Below are 19,610 nucleotides of genomic sequence, written 5' to 3' on the forward strand. Positions count from 1 at the left end.
AGATCGCTCTCCTTCTCAAAGAAAACAGAAGCAAAATAGGAGATCCTAAGTTCTGTCCTCTCCGTCCACTATAATTGTCTAGTCTACCCCATGGAGCACTCTCATCCCTCCTTTGACTTAACTCTTGCCCTGCTGCCCCCAAAATATTCTTTAGATTCCGGGGGTGCCAGCACCTCTTATGGCCCTGGCACCCACCCCCTGACTAGCACAGCTGGTTCGGAAAGATGTGGCACCCTCCACCAATCTGAAAGAGCACAAACACCAAGGAGCCCAAGCACAGATAATCAAAAATGTTTTAATGATTAACGTTTTGACATTGTTTAACAATGTGGGTATATCCAGATGAGCTAAGGATTTATTTCTAGCACACTTAGCACTATTGAGTATTATAGCTTCTGTACTGAAATATGTAAAGACTTTTGCAAACTGGTACCTAGGAATGAAGACATACACATACACACACATACACTCTCTAGTTTTGATAAGGTAAATGTAAACAGATGCCATGACTTCTTCAAAACAAGTAAAGAAAACTCACAAGACTAATAAGAGAACTCATTAGTTCTCCTAAGATATGGATGTGCAAAATTAAAGCATGGTAAACTGATATTTACATAAATATCAAACCAACAGTCTATACATTTAGATCAATGATTCTCTAAGATATACTGCAAGAGTGGTTAAATGTAATTGCTGCTCAGTGAATAAGGTTTTATTTATAGGCTAAGTTCCAACACTTTAAAGGACACATACAATAGCTCTTGTCTGTTTTTGCCACCCAAGAGTGTAAGACAAGATTTTATGGTGAGCAGTATATCATTTTTTTTAAATAAGCAGCTCTAAACAAATCTTTAGATACCAAGCAGAAAAATTACAGGTGATATATAAGACTTACAAGAAACAATCATCTCCAAATTTCCCAGTTCTCTCTTCTACTGTAGCTATCTGTTTAAATTTTACCTTTAAAAAAAACCCCAAATTTGGGAAAGTGTTCTTTCTTTTCTTTTCGGTAATCTAGGCACATTAAAAAAAACCAAAACAAACTTTGCATCTGAACAGATAGCAGTACAGAAACCAATCTAAATATGACCCCTGCCAACCAATCACAGATCATCTGTAGGACTGTGTTACATCAAAAGTACTCAGTTGTCTTTTTTGGAAAGGTGTATATCCTACCCATGATGTGCAAAACAAAACCAGCATTGTTCCCCTGTATAAAAGCCACTTAGCAATTTGGAATTGAGAAATTAAAAATTCGGTCCATCATACACTCTTCCTTAAACCTTAAAGACAAGCTATATATATACAGACATACATGGGTGTCTGTATATATCTATCTACCTCCTGTTATGGTTGCTCTAGCGCACATTTTTATTTTTATTTTTATTTTCATATTCTTACATTAATAGCGGCACACAAAATAAAAAAATATGATCTGTTAAAAAGTTAAACTGATTGCTCCTTTAGAATCTAGGCCTGCTTAAAGAAAGCCAATATTACAAAATCAGAGGTGCCATTGCTGATTTCAATGAAACGTGCACAAGCCACTTAAAATTATGCTTCAGACGTTATTCATCTCATGAACTGTGGTCTTTGATCTTGCTAAATGGAACATATTAAGAAAATCAAATTTAAAAAACAAAAAAACAAAACTTAAAACATAACCTTAATTTTAAACTGAAAAGCTTTGGGCCCTGCTTTTTTATTTTTTTGTTAAACTTTTAAGGCATGTGTGTTTATCTCTACTAAAACAACATACAAATTTACATTTATAATCACATGCATGATCTACAATAAAAAAAAAAAATGAGACTGGATTACAGTGTTTGGAAATTGTGAATCACAATTCAGCACCTATCATATTGACTAATAAGGCAACAGCAGTGTCATTTACTATAATAATACTCCCTTCCACAGTCCAGAGCAGGGTCAGTAAGAGCCCAGAATTGTTAAAAAAAGTCTTATGCCTACTTTAATAATCTTTATACAATTTTTCTAGTTTGCACTGGTTAAGTCCTACATAAATCACACTATCGCAGGCAGGAATAGTTACAGTAGCTGTTAGGAGTATCAGTGCACAACTCACATTGTGCTTACAATCAGATGATTTTGTTGTCTGGGGTTTCTAAATGTTTGGTCTTCAATCCTTCCTTTGTTTTCTTGGTTTCACATTGTTTTCCAGAGAAGAAAAGCTGTTTGTGTGCCCATTCACTGCAGCCATGGACCCATTCTGGTAGTCTTTCCTCCGGGTCGATGCCTTCTTGTTGTAAGTCTGAGGAGTACAAGGGTAAATGGGATTTTAATATGGTGGCCAAGATGACATCATGGGGGAATAGGAGGGTGGGTAAGGCTACCTTCTAGCATTAACCACTTGATGTTAGACACGTTGATATAAAAATCCTTTTTTTGAGGGGGGGTGCTGGTTTCTTTTCTATTTAAATTGTAGTGTGAAATGACCTTTGAGGTCAATAATCAAATCTGAAGTTCTATCTTCTACTTTCATTCATTCATCCATCTGTCAAGGCTTCATACTGATCTTAACAATACACCCCGGCCTTAAGTACATTAGCCAACAAAGAGACCTCTCATCATGCTCCCCCTTCAAGTATTGAGATGAGTGAGAAAATGAACACACTGGTAGGCAGGGTGGTGTTGCAGAGAGGGTATGGGGTCTGGATTATGGAAAATCTGGGTTTCAAAATATGTCTCTAACACCTATAAGATGAGTGACTGTGGGCAAATCACCTATCCTCTGAACCTCAGTTTTTCTATCTGTAAAATATTGATGATAATAACAATTTCTTAGCGTAATAAGTAGCTCTCTAAGATTATGAGTTACAAAGCAGGTGGTGGTTGTTGTTCTAGTCATGTCCAACTCCTCATGACCCCATTTGGGGTTTTCATGACAAAGATACTAAAGTGGTCTGCCTTTTCCTTCTCCAGCTCATCGGACAGATGAGGAAACTGAGGCAAACAGGGTGAAGTGACTTGCCCAGGGTCACATAACTATTAAGTGTCTGAGGCTGCATTTGAACTCAGGAAGATGACTCTTCTTGACTTCAGAACCGGTATTCTGTTTCCTGTAACACTTAGCTGCCCATATAAAGCAGGTTCTGAGCTATGTTGGTAAAAGCTTTTTTCCTTACTGCAAGTTCCCTGTATCAATGAAATCATAGGTCTGATTCGAAAACACCTGTGGTATCTATGTCAAAGGAATCTTGCAGTATCAGAGATTTTGTATAGGAAATGCACAATGAGCAAACTCCTTTTACCAGGGCAGATCTACCCTGCTCTACAACTTAAAAGTCTTAGGTGACTGCTTGGGACTCTTGAGTGACCTGTCTAGCATTCCACACACAACTGGTGTGTGTCAGAGGCAGGGCTTGGAGCCAGGTTTTCCCTGCTATGAGGCTGGCCCTCTATCCACTGCATCAGACTGCCTCATTGTCTTTGATCATCTCCTTTAGATGAGAGCATGGTAAAGACTACATACAGCTAGATTTGAGACTTCATTAGGGCACACGTAGTAAAGGTTAGAACCAAGGACCATTTCCTATTAGTCACTGAGAACATGTGGAAATCTGCCATTGGTGAGTCCTGGAGTGGGAGCACGGAGGATTCTGGGTCATAAGCCTTGGGTGGAAATCACTTTATAGGAGTAATTCAGAAAGGAGTGCTCACTTATATAACCTTCATGAAAATTTGTTTTTAAGTTTCTAATATGGATTCTAAGGTGAGCTACCTGTAGAGCATCTAGATTCAAACGGCATTGGAGAAATGAGTCTTTAAAATCATCTTGGATATGCTATCAAACGAGGCTCAAGTTATACCAAATACAAAAGTTGTTGGGTTTTTTTTTTAAGTGATTTTACCTGAATGTAGAAATTTGTGAAGAGGGTAATCAATGAAATCATATAGCCAATTTGGAAGTACAACCAGCCCAGAGGGAATGCACAAGGCCACACAACACCACAGCTAGTCTGAATGATTGTCAACACAAACTGGAGCTGTTGGGAAATGGAAAGAAAGGGGTAAGCATCTTAACTCTTCATCATAAAATAATAGAGAAAATAACATGAGCAGAACTGCCTCTACAGGTCTCTAAATAACCCAATGGAAAGCCTTTCTAAGACAGTATATAAAGAAACGTACTGTCAAGTGGAGCAAACCCTCTAAGGCTTTGTAACTTGGGGGAATATGTAAGCTTCCTCAGGGCAGGGGCTGCATTTCATTTTGAATCTGTGTATCTCTAGCACCTACTAGTAACAGTAGTAATAAAAGCAGTAGTAGTAGACATAATAAACTAACATTTATATGAAAGTTTGCAGAGTGGTGCATACATACACACACCCACACACCACATATAGATATATGTGTCATATACCCCTCCATGTATGTGTGTGTGTCTAAGTACGTAAGTATGTACACATACAAACACATAATTTCATTTGATTCTCACAACAACCCTATGAGGCAAGTACTCTTAGTTTAAAGTAGGAGAGTAATAAATGCTTGCTGAATTAATAAGTACATATTGGTAGTTTTGTTTTGTTTTGGGTTTTATTAAAGGGAAGGAGGAAGGGTACAAATGTGAGCTGGAAATGGGTGATGTGCTGTGGCAGGAAATGTGAAAAATAAATAACAGAATGTTACTTATTTCTCCTATTTGTATATTTCTTTTGGGATAAGGCACCATCTGGTTTAAAGATTTTATGGGGAGGAAATTTAAGCTAAATCTATGCACCACTTCTAATAAAAAAGACGAAGGCAAACCACATGAAGCAGCTCTCAGAAAAACTAAAATGTTGGAGACAATGTATTGCTGCTACAGACAGCTTATATTCTGTCAAATTAATAAGAGTGTAGGAGTGCAGTTTACTGCTTGAGATTAGAGAAGAAGTTGTTTTTGCTGAAGTATATTTTAAAAAATAATGTACAAGTGAATCCACTAAGAACAGCCCTGAAAATAAAAAGAGGGAAACTAGCGCCAGGCCTTTCCTGCTCCCAAAATAGAGGGTCCTCAATAAACTGAATTTCCAACAGATCATTAGAATTCTGTAAACTGGAGAGCTAGTAGTTCTGATATTTTTTCTCTTCAGGTTATTAAACAACTAAAAAATAAGCATTCATAAAGAACCAACCCATTTTGTCCCAGGCACTGAGAATACCAAGACAAAAGCAATATAATTCCTGCCCTCAAGGAGCTTACATTCTATTAGGGAAGATAACATGTACATAAGTATATCCAAAATACAGACAAAATAATTTGGGAGAGGAAGAGGCACTATTGGCTGGGGGCCTCACGTCAGAGGTGCTTTCCCCTTATGTATTTTGTATTTACTTGCATACAGGTTATTTCCCCTCAGTCCTTGAGAGCAGGAGCTGTTACCATTTTTGTCTTTGTATTTCAGACTAACACACAGTAGGTACTATATACCATAGAAAAGAATTGGGAAACTAAGGAGGCCTATGATGAAGACCTACTCTGAATAAAAATTCTATCTAATAAGAATCTTTTTAAGAATGACAAAAATCTATCTGGAGAGTTCTATATTAGCTCAGTTTATTTAAAAGTTCACTGCTATCATTTTTTTCTTGTTTCACCTCCAGGGCACTTGGGTAATGTTATGAATAGTTATCAATGGTACATATTTTCCCTGTTCTACACTGCTGGCTACTTGAGGTCAAGAATATAATTTAAAACAGAACAAGTGAATACAAAGTCTTTTCCACCCCTCCCTAACAGCTAGAGGGATTAGGAAAGAACTTGTATTAGGACAGAGGTGGCCCTCAAGTTGAACTCTGAAGGAGGCTAGGATCCAAAGAAGGAGTACACTCCAGTCATGGGAAAGTATAGGTAAGGGCAAGGAGATAAAAGATGGAATGTCAGGTATGGGAAAGAATGAACAGGTACATTTGGCTGGAATGGAGAGTGCTTCAGGAGCAGTGTCAAGCACGATAAGCCTGAGAAGGTACATTGCAGCCAGATGGGGAAAAGGATTTAAGACTACGTGAGAATTCAGACAGGTCACACATCCCCCCTCTCCTGGCTCCTTATATAAACACTCAGACTTTCAGATGTCTAACAATCACAGGTATTACACAGCTAACCCCAGAGAGTGTGATCTACTCACAAACTACTGTAATAATATGGTTTAATGGGGAATCTAAGGAGCCCAGGATGATGATGATCACTGGGAAATTCTATGGGGAAGGTAAGGTAAGGTAAGGAAGAAGCAGTAATTGAGCTCAACCAGGTGTACGGTGGGTTTTATTACATTATCAACGTTGGCAGCAGGGTCAGCCTTTCCACAAAGGGCTGCTATGCCCAACATCCCACCCTTGCATATAATGAGGCCCTCCAAAAAAGTATGCTGATTGAAGAGCCATTTAGCTCTCCTGCTTTTTGCTGAGCAGACAGTTCTCAGCCGTCTGACTCACAAGAAATGTTTTGAAATTTGGGCATTCCTTCATTCTCTGCATAGGCATGGAACTTAGACAAGGCTCAGGCATTTAGAGCTGGGAGGGATTGTAAGAGGTCAGGGAGTCCAACTCTCACATTTTACAGAGGAGGAAGTGGAAGCCCAGAGTTCTCCACACCTTGGATTTTGGCACGGTGTAGAGACACCCACATATACACATACACACATCACGAGCACAACAGCACAGAAAACGAACAGCAAGACAGCTGGCCTGACTGCTTTTCAGAGGTAACTAACATCTCCCTGACCGCACATCCAGAAGAAGAGGCCAATTTCACTCACCAGCTGTCCCTGAGTGATGTACTTCTTCCACCACAAATATGGGCGCATGGATGGAATAGCAGACAGACCGTAGTAAGAATACATGAGGACGTGAATAAAGCTGTTAAGGGTGGCACCAAAGTAAGCTGTAGATTGGAGGGGAGAGAAAATGGAAGGACATGTCATCTGGTTAAAACGTTCACAAAGCTAGGAAAACTTTAAAAAAACAACAACAGAAAACAGTTCCTTGTTGTATCTTGAAAAGTGGGTAAATCTATTATTCACTCCTAAGCAAGTGCCTTGTCAACCATCTCAGCATAAACATGTCATGAATGAGAACTCAATTTCTCCTTGGCCAGGCTGCAGCAGCTGGGATGGGCTGCAAAGCCAGGGCTTACCTGATCCAAGAGGCTAAGGTCAATTCTCTGGTTCCATGCCCTCAAATGAAGGACAGATACTGTGATCCAGGGCCTTTATGCCTAACTATTTCCCACACAGTTTTAAGCTGTATCTTTAGGATGTGAGAAAAGATAGCTAATAGATGCTCACTGTTACTCTGCAGGGTCATTGATTAAGATGCCTCCGACATCAGCTACTCTGACCTCTTCATTTTAAAGATGAGGAAACTGAAGCCTAGAGAGGGAGGTTCATCAACCTGCCCACAGGTCACCCAAGCAATTAAGTTACAAAGCTTAGATGACAGGGGTGGGGAACCTGCGGCCTCAAGGTCACATGTGGTCCTCTAGGAACTCAAGGGTGGCCCTTTGACTGAATCCAAATTCCATAGAACAAATTGTGCCCCAGAGCCGCAGGTTCCCCACCCCTGGCTTAGGAAATGGACTAAGATTTTACATGTGTGATCAAACTGACGGAAAGAGTGTGAGGCCTTCTAGGCACCAGGCAACTCAAGCTGAGGTCTGGTCTTACCCACAAACCAACTCTGGGCAAGTCACAATCTCACTATGCCTCTGTATCCTCATGTGTCACATGGAAAGAGTCATACATGCCAGACTGTACTTCACTGGGTTTCTGAGAGAATCAAATGCAGTAACAAACAGAATTTCTTTGAAAAATCTGCAAGATGGTATTACTGCTATTAGGTGTAATTGTTATTATTTAATTTAAAGCAGTTAAATTATGTGCAAAAGTCAGCCTTGGTATGGTAGAAAAAACAATAAACTCAAGAGTTGATCTCCAAGCAGTAATGTTAAGAGTCAAAAGAGTTCTCGGCATGGAGTCAGGGGTCCTGGGTTCCAATTTTACCCTAGATCCTCAATGGATGTGAGTATGACTATGGGCAAATCATGATAACTTCTCAGAGCCTCAATGTCCTTAACTGAAAAATAGGATAACCCTGGTTGTTGCCAGGGACTAGCTTTGTCAACCCTGAATTGCTGGAGAAATGCAAGTTGTTATTAATGATCACTGACTGTTTCTCTGTAATCTAGTAAACACAGTTCACAAAAGGGTAGCACTATCCAAGGAGCTCTAATGTGGAAAGGAGACAGTATGCTGTAGTAGGAAAGGCAATGAATTTGGAAGTCAGGGGACCCAAATTCAATCCTAGTCCTGGTACTTAGTCCCTATGGAACAAACCTGTTAACCTCCTGGGCCTCAGTTTTCTTGTCTGCAAAAAGAGAGGGAAGGCCCAGATAACCTATAAAGCCTCTTTGAAGCTCTGAGGCTAAGGTCCTATGAAAAACAAAGCCTGAAGAAACTGGCCAGGCTGAAAGGGCCAGAAGGTACCCATCAAAATTCAGGAGGGTCGTGGGGCAGGAATTTTAACTGAAGTCATTTGTTAAACCTTTTTGCATGATGAGATTCTTATCAGGAAGAATAGGTATTCTAGGCTAAGAGAACTGGCTGAACTCAAAGGTGATGTTTTGAATAGTGAAAATTAGAAGCCCTCTCAGACGAAGGACAGCAAAAGGCTCCCAAGCTGCTCCTTTAAAAGCAGAGGAGACACTTCTTAGAGAATTCATTTCCAGTTTTCAAGTTTTGTCAGAAATGAAAACTATACACATGCTAATGGAAAATCAAATGTATTACATCAATATATGTGAGTAGGGTTTAAAAAAAACTATACGATGATGATGATAATAACAATAATAATAACAACAATGACAACAGCATTTACATATAGGGCTTTAAGGTTTGCAAAGCACTTAACACATTATATCATTTAATCCCCAAGACAACTCTGTGAGGTCTATGTTATTATTCCATTTTACAGATAAAGAAACAGAGGCTAGTAGAGATTAAGTGACTTGCTTAAGGTTACACAGCTTACTAAGTGCCTGGGACAGTATTTGAACTCATCTTGTCTCCAAGTCTACTGCTCTACCTACTATGCTACAGCTAACCTGATCTACTCAGGGATTCACAGATTTAGAGAAAGAAGGGACCTCACTGGGTGTCTAGTCTAAACATGCTCATTTGACAGATAGGGAAACTGAGGTCCAGGGAAGTTAGATGACTCAAACTCATAGGAACAAAGATTTAGGTGTGGAAGGGACCTTGAAGGACATCTAGTTCAATTATCTTATTTTAAAGATAGGGAAGCTGGGGTCTAGTGAATTAGGCTCATATGTCCTTGGATTTAATGGTGTAAAAAGCACAGGATTTGAATCCAGGTACTCTAACTTCAAATCTAGTGTTCTTTCTACTGTGTTGCTTGGTCTACCCCTTTAAAAAAGAACCAAACACAGTTTAGGAGAGAAAGAAAATCCATCAAATCACCTTAAAGAAGGTTTGAGGGGCTTAACCAGATGGGGAAAGGGAAAAAAAATCTGGGAGAAGAAGTAAGAAGGTCAGGGGATTCCCAGACAGCAGGTACATAGCTAGTTAGTTAACTTACGGTAAGATTGGCCCTCTCATGAGCTCCCAGTGTCACTGGTCCCCTAGTCTCTTGAAATATCATTGGGTACCTTCTCCTACTCGGCCCATTAGGCTAATTAGCACAGAATATTATAAGAAAGAAGAAAAAAAAAGAGTAGATTTCCAATATCATCCTCTTTCCCTGGGCTATCCAAACCTGCACTATACAGATAAGACAACAAAGTCCAAATTCTTGAGTCATAGCATTTTAAACAGGCAGAGACAATCACCACTCACTCAGTGCCCCAAGATTCAGCCTGCCATCTCTGCACATGCATCTGATAAAGTTATTTCAGTCTGAATGATACTTACAGTGACCACAGGGCACCCAGTTCATGACAAACCACCAGATATTCAGCATGGAGGCATGGTGGTACACATGCAGGACGGTGATCTGATGGTTGTTCTTTCGTAAAATAAAGAAGAAGGTGTCCATAAACTCAATGAGTTTGGAGAAGTAGTACCACCAGAGGACCCGGATGATCTAATAGAAATAATAATAACAATAATCATAGTAAACAACCTTCATTTATATAGGGCTTTGAGGTTTGTAAAGTGCTTTACAAATATTAACTCATTTGGTCCTCACAATTACCCTGGAGAGGTAGGTGTTATTATTATCCCAATTTTACAGATGAGGAAACTAAGGCAGGTAGAGGTTAAGTGACTTGCCCAAGGTAACACAACTAGTAACTGTCTGAGGCCGGATTTGAATTCAGGTCTACCTGACTCTGAGAATCCAGGCAGTAGATAGAATACTGGGCCTGGACTCAGGAAGACTCATCTTTCAGACATTTACTGGCTGTGTTACTCTGGGCAAGTCACTTAATCCTGTTTGCCTCAGTTTCCTTATCTATAAAATGAGCTGGAGAAGGAAACGACAAACCACTCCAGTATCTTTACCAAGAAAACCCTAAATGGGATCATGAAGAGCTAAATACGACTGAAAATGACTGAACAACAACAAATCTTTCTGACCTCTGGTCCAGTGCTCTAATCACTGTATCACCTAGTTGCCTCTAGGACAAAAAAGGATGGAGTGGATAAGTAAGAAAGAGAATTAAAGCCTGGTTATTGGTGTGTCTTTCCAAAACTCATCGTGCAGTTTTAAGCTAAAACTTATGACTTTTGGGATTCCCTGAGTTTCTTAGTTAATTTCTTAGCTTGGTTTTCTCTTTGAATTTTGAACTTATAACGACACTCTGACTTTTGGGACACCCTGAATTTCTTTTCAGTCCTCAAAAGGGCCACATAGAGTGTCTGTTAACATCTAAGAAAGACACAAAGGAGTCCAGTACATCCCACTGTGGCCTTAAAACCCTTAAAGGGGTTCAGGGGAGGGGAACAACTGAAGAATTATAGGAGCGAGGTGACCAGACTCAATAGATACTCATGTGAAAAGGAGTTAACCATCAACAAAGTGTGATAGAGCTGCCAAAAACAAAACAAAACAAGCCAACCAAGGAGACCTTAAGCTGCTTTAAGAACCTAATGCCCAGAACAAAGAAGCTGATGGTTCCAGAAAACAACTCTGCTCTGGGTAAAGATCATAGGGTCATATAGGGAAGGGACCTCGGAGGGCACCCAGACCGACCCCCTCATTCCATAGGAACTTGAGGCACAGAGAGTAGTGATTTACTTAACATCACATAGGTAATCTACAAGTGGAAGACTTAGGATTTGAACCCAGGTCCTCTGATGGCAAATCTGGCACTCTTTCTACTACATCAATGGTCCTCCAAGTGTAGTCTGCAGACTCCTGAAGGAGGGGTGGTGATGGTTCCTAAGACCCTTTCAGGAAGTCTACAAGATCAAAATTATTTTCATAATATTAAGATTATTTGACTATTAAAATATTCCTCTTTTTTCCAACCATATATCTGTGGAAGGCCAGACTGCCTTCATATACTTCAACCAAAACAACATCGCAAAAGGATGAATGCAAAAGCTGATGAAAATCCAGCTGTTTTCTATTATGACAGCCATTAAAGAAATTTGCGAAAATATGTAAAACAATGCTACTCTTCTCACTACCTTTTTTGTCTTAGAAAATAGTAATTTTTCATTTTAAAATGTTGATTTATTATTATTTTTAGACAAATCAATCAATATATTTTAAAATTAAGCTTCAATTTCTAATGTTGCAAGTATTGATGTAATCCACATAAATAAAAGCTTTTTGGGATTCTCAATAATTTAAGAGTACAAAGGTATCCCAAGACCACAATGTTTCAGAACTGCTGTGCTCTGCTGGACACATTAGCAAATCTAAGTATGTCTGGAAGAAAATGAACAAGATGTCATAGGAATCCTTGAAGGAAACCGGGCAGTTAACCTGGAGAAAAGAAGACTTAGGGATTAATAAGATATGATCATAATCTTCAAATACCTTAGAAAAAGTGACTGTATGTAAGAGGTATTAGAATTAGACTTTCCTTTGTGGCTCTAGGGGACAGGTGGAGGACTGGTGGGCAAAAGTTAGAAAGAAACAGTTGTGGATTCAGTAGATGAACAAACAAAAAAAAGTTAGAATCATTTGAGCAATCCCAAAAGTACACTGTGTTGCCTTATGTGATAGTGAGTTCCTTGTCCCTCAGAGTATTCAAGCAGAGGCTGAAGAGAATTATTATTCTGTAGGAGAGGAGGGGAATTCCTGCATTGGGTATGGGGTTGAACCAGATAACCTTTGGTAATTTTAAAGAGGTGAAATCACTCCAAGACCTTAAGTTCTAGCCACAAAGTAAGTTCTCCAGTACAAATTATAACTTCAAGAACACAGCAGGAAAAGCAAGAAATGACAATGGGGAAGATATTTAAATAGGGCCATCAACACCCATTAATAACTGAAAAGTATAGGTCTTTGGATTCTCTTTGAAAGCACTTGGATTAATCAGTACAAAAAAAAGACTCATTCGATTTCAGTGAATGAAATGAGACAGAGAAAAAAGGAGGCCTGATCTTCCGTTTCAGAAGTTCGAAGAATAAGAGGTATCAAACAGAGAACAAAGGCACAACTGCTGACTTTGAACTTGGAACTGATTTCTTGTAAGAGGGGAGGGGGTGCACCTCAGTGACTACCAAATAAAATCCAAACTCTCCTGACTAGCATTTAAGGCCTCCCACAGTTTGATTCCAACTTAACTTTCTAGTGGATTTCTCTGTTTTTGAATGTCTCCCTCTCCATCTTGACCTCGGCCAGTTGAACTCATCTTTAAATCGTAAGTATTTATTAAGTACCTACTATGTACCAGAGATGGTGCTAGGTCAAAGAGATACAAAGAAAGAAATGAAACAGTAACTCATCCTCTAGGAGCTTATACTCTCTGAAGAGAGATAGAATGTAAAAAATAAAATAAAATCCAAACTCAGTTCAAATGCCATCCCTTCCATAAAGCCTTAGACAACATCTACGGACCCAGCACATTCTATCTTATATCATAAGGTTATTTCCACTTGTCTTATCCTTACTAAGATCATAAGCTCCGCAAGGGTAGGCACTGGATCTTATTCACCTTTATGTCCCTTCCCATAACTCTCTTTATGCAGTAGGTGCTCCTGTGATTTCACCAGTATAGGGAATTCTTTTCAGGGAAGAAATTCCCTTGACTAATGCAGGTTGGTCCATGACTTAAGAGTCTTAGAGAGTTTCCCAGGGCACTACAGAGTTTAGGGACTTGCCAAGGATCTCACAGCCAGTAGTCTTGACTCTAAGTTCAGCTCTGTCTATCTGCTAGGAAAACAAATTAACAGGGAAATCAATCTATTAGCCAGCATTTATTAAACAACCATTCTGTGCCAAGCATGGTGCTAGGCCTCTGGAGATAAGAAAAACACCAGAAGTGAACCAAGCCCTCCAGAGCCTCAAGGAATACAGTATATTCCATTGGAATCTTGGCATCATTCACCCATCACACATTAATCACTCCTATTCAATGTCAATTTACTCCAAGAGCATTTAGTAAGGGCTTAGAGGGACAGCTGGGTGGTGCAGTGGATAGAGTGCCAGGCCTGGAATCGAGAAGACCAGAGTTCAAATTTGACCTCAGACACTTGTATGACCCTGGGTAAGTCACTTCACTCTGTTTGCCTCAGTATCCTCAGCTGTAAAATGAGCTGGAGAAGGAAATGGCAAATCACTCTAGTATCTTTGCCATGAAAACCCCAAATGGAGTCATGAAGAGTCAGACGTGACTCTCTCACAAGGGAGTTGGACGTGACTTAAAAAAAAAAAAAGATTTAACAACCTCAATAAGTGCTTAAGCCCTGGGGGTACAAACAAAGATAAGAAAACTGTCCCTGTACTAAAAGGAGCTCACATTCTAAAAAGCAGACATTTAAAAAAAATATATACACACAAGATATTTACAGTGTAAATGGAGGTAATTTCAGAAGGAAGGCACCAGTATGGGAAGCATAGAGTAGGATGAGTGGGGAAGGGCCAGGGAAGGTCTCCTGATGAAAGTGGGATTTGAATGGCATTTCAAAGCATTAAAAGGCTAAAAACAACAATAAAATGATAAATTACCTTCATATCTGCTTCTCCTCCACTGCGAGTGTCCTGACAGAAGAAATTGTATTCTCCTTCCCATACTCCTGTTACTAACTAAAAAGTAAAAAAAAACAAAAACAAAAACAGCCCATCAGTCCATGAGTAATAATAATAAAAATAATAATAACAGCTGACACTTTTATATAAGTGCTTTAAAAGATTTGTAAGCACTTTACAAACATGATCTCAATTGACATCACAACAACCCTGTGAGGCAGGTGCTGGAGGTCTTATTATTACTATTTCATAGATGATGAAACTGAGGCTCAACAGAGACATTGCACGCCAGAGATCTCGGAAAACAGACCCCAACATGGGGGAACGTGCAGTTCCAGGCCATGCATCACACTTACAACACCCTGACTCCATTATATTCTATCTCATATTGTGGTGTTTTTTTTTCTGATCTTATCCCTTCCAGTCAGCAGTTAACACTATTTATTTAGTGCCTATTACTTGTGCTAGCAATACAAAGAAGGGCAAAAGTCAGTCCTTCCTCTCAAGGAGCTCAGAGTTTAAGGGGGAACCATTATGAAAACAACTATGTACAAAGAAAGATATTTACAGGATAAACTGGAGAAAGTCAACAGAAGGAAGGCACTGGGTATTACAGGGGATCAGGAAGAGGCAAGATCTTACTCCCTTCTGTGTCTCTCCTGAAATGCCTTTAACACAATAGTGCACAGTGGTCTACATCTGTGATTTCACTAGTATAGGGAGAGCTCCACAGTGAGAGGAATCCCTTGGCTAATGCAACTTGGACTGTAGCTTAAGAGCCTTCAGGTTGCCTAGGGCACTGAGAGGTTAAGGGACTCGGCAAGAGTCACACAGCCAGCAGATGTCAAAGATGGTGTTTGAACCCAAGTTGTTTTAGAAGAACTTAAAATTTTTTTTTAAAAATTAATTAATTTATTAAAGAACTTAAAATTTCAAGAGGCCACCAGGCAGCTGATTTTTGCTCTCTGATCTCCCCCTGGTTTGGCATCTATGCTGTAAAGGAGTAGCCAGAACTAATAACATGGTTGTATGACCAAAGATGATGATGATTTTTTTTTTAAAGAGGCATTATGGTGTACTAGGTGGAATACAGAGAGTCTGAGAGTCAGAAGACATGAATTCTTGACCCAGTTCTGTCCCTAGCTAGCTTGGGTCCATTACTTGACTTCTTCGGGTCTCAGTTTCCTCCACTATAAAATAAGAGTTGGACCAAGTGTCAGTGCTAATATTTTAGTACTGTTGGTGGTAGTGGTAGCAGTGGTGGTAGTAGTAGTAATGACAGCTAGCACCTATATACTGTTTATGATTTGCAAAGTGCTTTATTAATGTATCTCATTTGATCCTCACAACAACCTAGGGGGGTAGGAAACCCAATTTATAGATGGGTAAAGGCAGAGAGGCAGACAGAGAGTCGCTCAGTCACATAGGGAATTAAGTGTCTGAGGTTGAACTTGAACTCAGGTCCTCCTGACAGGTTTCACTGATGTTATCCACTGCACCACCTAGATGCCTAGATGCCTCTACATTCTGTGATAAACGAGAAACTGAGATAAACTGAATATAAGGCTCGGCAGCTAGGAGGCAAAGGAGTCAGGAAGACTCATCTTTCTGAGTTCATATCTGGCCTCAGACACTTACTAGCTGTGTGACCTTGGGAAAGTCACTTCACCCTGTTTGCCTCAGTTTCCTAAATGGCAAACCACTCCAATCTCTTTAAGAAGAAAACCCCAAATGGGGTCACGAAGAATTGGACATGACTGAACCCACAACAAGAATACAAGCTATGTGGAACAGGATTTGGAAGGTTTGCTTACATTGTAAATCAGTTTTACTAGAAACAAATTAAAATCCTCAGTGGAACTTCAAAAGGAAAAAATAGGCAAGTTGGAGAGTGGAAGGATGTCCTCTGATAGAGGAAGGTAATCAGGACAAACTGTAATTGAAGGTAAAAAACAAATGGGAATCTCTTCCCGAAGGGTAGAAGTTCTTTATTCTCCAAGGCACAGCCACAGGAACTATCAAGTGAGGGACTGTCCAGCAGTTAGAGGAAGAAGACAAGGGCCCTCATCAGGGGTGACTGAAGCCTTTGTTTTCAGACCTGAAAACTACAATAGAGAGGCCTCTTTTCTCCAAGGGCAAGTAACCCAAGATGTAAACAGGGAACTTTCCAAGGCTTGTCAAAACAGAGGACGATTCCCAATTTCTGGTGATACTGATAGAAAGAAAGAGCTTACAAGATTTTGAGCCAGAAACTCAAGAACATAGTCTGGGCTGTCTTTTCCTCTCTGCTGCTCACTGAAAGCAAAGGATACAGAACAGAAAATTGCTTTAGGAAGTAAGCAGCTGGCTAAGAAGGTGGTGTCTGAGAACAGGACTTTTGATCTCTGGACGACAGTTTGAAAATTTAGGGAAGTCTAACAAAGGTTGGTAAGAATGTGCTTGCTCGGTGTCTAGCAAACCTAATCAAAAAGACTTTCAATAAAAAGGCCAGGGAATAATAATAATGCTAATAGCTTGCATATGGTGCTTACTATGTGCCAGGCACTGTTCTAAGTGCTTTACAATTATTATTTTATTTGATTCTCACAACAGCCCTGGGAGGTGGGTGCTATTATGACCCCCATTTTACAGATGAAGGACTGAGGCAAACAAAGGTTAAATGACTTGCCAAGGGTCACATGGCTAAGAAGTATCTGAGGCTAGATTTGAACCCAGGTCTTCCATGGCACTATCCACTGCACCACCAGCTGCCTCAAAAGGAGAAAAACTGCCTATTTTTTTTCCCAGCAAGCTACATACCATAGAGGATACCTACAATGAAGAAGAACACTATGTGAGATACTTCTTAGTTCATAAAGGACAGAATGCAAAAAGAAAAAAAAAAAAAGGAACTGGTAATAAAAAATCTAAAGGCCTCAAAATGGCTATACTCAGTTTACACAAGAAGACCTGAAGACCCTAATGGATGAACATATGTTTTACCTCATAGGTCTCACTGAAAATCGATGGCTCTGGATGGGAATCCCATATTCAGAAGAAACAAGATAGGTTAAAAAAAAAAAAGATAGGAACACTGTCTGCCCTACTGTGGGTAAGGCAATGATAACTGAGAAAGCAGAACTGCTCAATTCTTACTTTCTTTTTTTGCTCATGACAAAAATGGCTAACAGGAAGTCCACTCAACAATTATCTTATTAAGCACTTATTATATAGTTACCTAAGATTAAGGAGATAATAAGAAAACACCTAGCTGTCCCTGATGAATTCTAACCATCTGGCCCAGCCGAACAATATATTATAACCACAGTGGCTGAAAGAAAATGGCACACATGAGATTGATGGTCAAGCTGCTGTCCACAAGTCACTCTCAAGAGATCTTGGAGAGCATGAGAGGCACTGTTATTTGCTGAATAAAGACAAAGGACCTCATTTAAAAAAAAAAAGAAACAGAGCCTGCAAACTATAGTATTAGTTCAAATACTACAGCAACACCATTGCTTAACATTTATACTTGGCCTACCCTTCCAAGTGACTCTAAGTACTGTGAATCTCCTCCAAAGAAAAACTCCTATTTTCTATGAGGCAGCCCAAGGGCCTCATGTCATCACTCCTTTGCCAGTGGACAAAACAAACTATCCAGGAAGTGCTTAAAACCAGCCTAGACCACTGGGCAAACCAGTTAGGGAAGTTACCACTAAGATACACGACTTCTAACTTCTTTAAGATAGTTAAGTGCTTTCTTGTTTGAAAAGTTTGTTTTCAGTTCCAGAATGTGAACCATGAAATACTTAATGGCAGATACAATTTGGCATATATGCATGTATCACACACACACACATACACACACACACAGACCTACCCACAGATCTACTTCAACCGCTGGAAAATGACCTTTGGAGGTCCTCTAGTTCAATTCCATTTTTAACAAATGTAGAAACTGAGGCCCAGAGGAGTTTAGGAGACTTGGCCAAGGTCACATCTTTCTGTCTGGTAGAAGCCTTAGTTTCTCTTCCAGGGAAGGGTGGAGGGACAACCTCTGATAGGAAGGTTTTCCTGATTACCTTGAATTTGTCCTCAGATTACCTAGATTTTACTTCTCTGAGTATATACTGTACAATGTAAACTACTTAAGGGCAGGCAGGATTTGCTAGAGTGTTGCACCAAGTGTTAGTTGAGTGAGTGGATTAAGCAAGGGAGGAGGCAGAGGAAGCAGCTAGACAACTCAGTGGTCTTGGAGTCAGGAAGACCTGAGTTCAAATCCAGCATCAGACACTTGCTAGCTATGTGACCCCAGCAAGTCACTTAACATCTGTTTGCCTTAATCCACTGAAGAAGGAAATGGCAAATCACTCCACTATCTTTGCTAAGAAAACCTCATGGACAATATGGTTCACAGGGTCAGGAAGAGTTGGGCAGATCTCAACAACAACAAACAACAACAAAAAAACAACAGAGTTGAGATGATTATTGATTGAAGTAAAAGAAATGGCCTTCAGGCACTATAAATCTCCTCATATGCAGTAAGATGGCCCAGATTTAGACTGTCCTTTTAGTTTCTTTATAATGAATATAAATAAATATAGCCTTCCTTTGCAGGGTGGGCAGTCCGGATTCAGTGGCATAATTTTTTACCTTCCTCAGAACCCCTCTGACCACATGGAAATGTGGGAGGATTCCATAGGTCTGATTTTTCAGGAAATGAGGTGAAAGCACCATTGTGCTCCCAAAACAGGTTGGAACAGCTCCCTCATTATGTCTATGTTGTTTCCCAGGGTTGCACAACTGATTCCAAAAACAAATAAATAAATAAAGCTAGGGATTGTTATTTACTCTGTTCCTTCCAATGAACCAAGATTATTTTCGGCCATATGTCAATCGGTACCAATCTTGTCAAGAGTAAAGCTTGTTTTAATTGGTACTAGAGGATTTGATGAGCCTATAATTAAACATGGCACACATCTCTTCTCTTCCGATGTGTCAAATTAAATCGCCAATGATGATTTGGTGCATCCTGGTGTTTAGAGGACAAGTACTGCACCCCTGACAACAGCTGGCCTGTGACCAGTTTGATGAACAGAACTGAACCTTGCCGTTCAAACATCTGCTACAATGAGATCTGGGCATTTTAAAGCTAACATTTCATTTCTCCACAAATGAAGTCATTGGGTATTTGGGTATTCATTCTGTCTTAAGATTCTTTGCTTGGCATCTGGACAAATCAAATGGATTTTTCAAGCTTGAGAGCTACAGGCATTTAAAAAAAAAATACACAGAAATTCTTGGAATGCTCCCAAAAAACAAAAGCCAAAAAACAAAAAACCATCTTAGGAAGCAAGGTCATTTTAAGAACTCAGAGACCGAGGGGAAAAAACATTTTAGGACAAAGTCTTTCAGTCCCATCACCACTGCTACTAAGGACTGAATGAGCAGGCAGGCTTTTGTCT

At 39.7% G+C, this 19,610-nt stretch overlaps 1 protein-coding gene across 1 annotated transcript in view; it reads right to left on the reverse strand.

The window, feature by feature from the left end:
* Positions 1-275: 275 nt before the first annotated feature.
* ELOVL5 (ELOVL fatty acid elongase 5) overlaps positions 276-19,610 on the reverse strand; it is a 91,092-nt gene continuing 71,757 nt past the window's right edge. Inside the window, exons 4-8 of the mRNA XM_027852995.1 lie at positions 14,146-14,223; positions 9,933-10,104; positions 6,765-6,889; positions 3,873-4,007; positions 276-2,272 (exon numbers count right to left, since the gene is read on the reverse strand). Of these exons, the coding sequence (XP_027708796.1) occupies positions 2,141-2,272; positions 3,873-4,007; positions 6,765-6,889; positions 9,933-10,104; positions 14,146-14,223 (642 nt within the window). The 3' untranslated portion in view covers positions 276-2,140. The remainder of the gene's footprint in view (positions 2,273-3,872; positions 4,008-6,764; positions 6,890-9,932; positions 10,105-14,145; positions 14,224-19,610) is intronic.

Source organism: Vombatus ursinus, unplaced genomic scaffold, assembly GCF_900497805.2.
Source record: "Vombatus ursinus unplaced genomic scaffold, bare-nosed wombat genome assembly UNPS02009835.1, whole genome shotgun sequence".
NCBI classification, from domain to species: Eukaryota; Metazoa; Chordata; class Mammalia; order Diprotodontia; family Vombatidae; genus Vombatus; species Vombatus ursinus.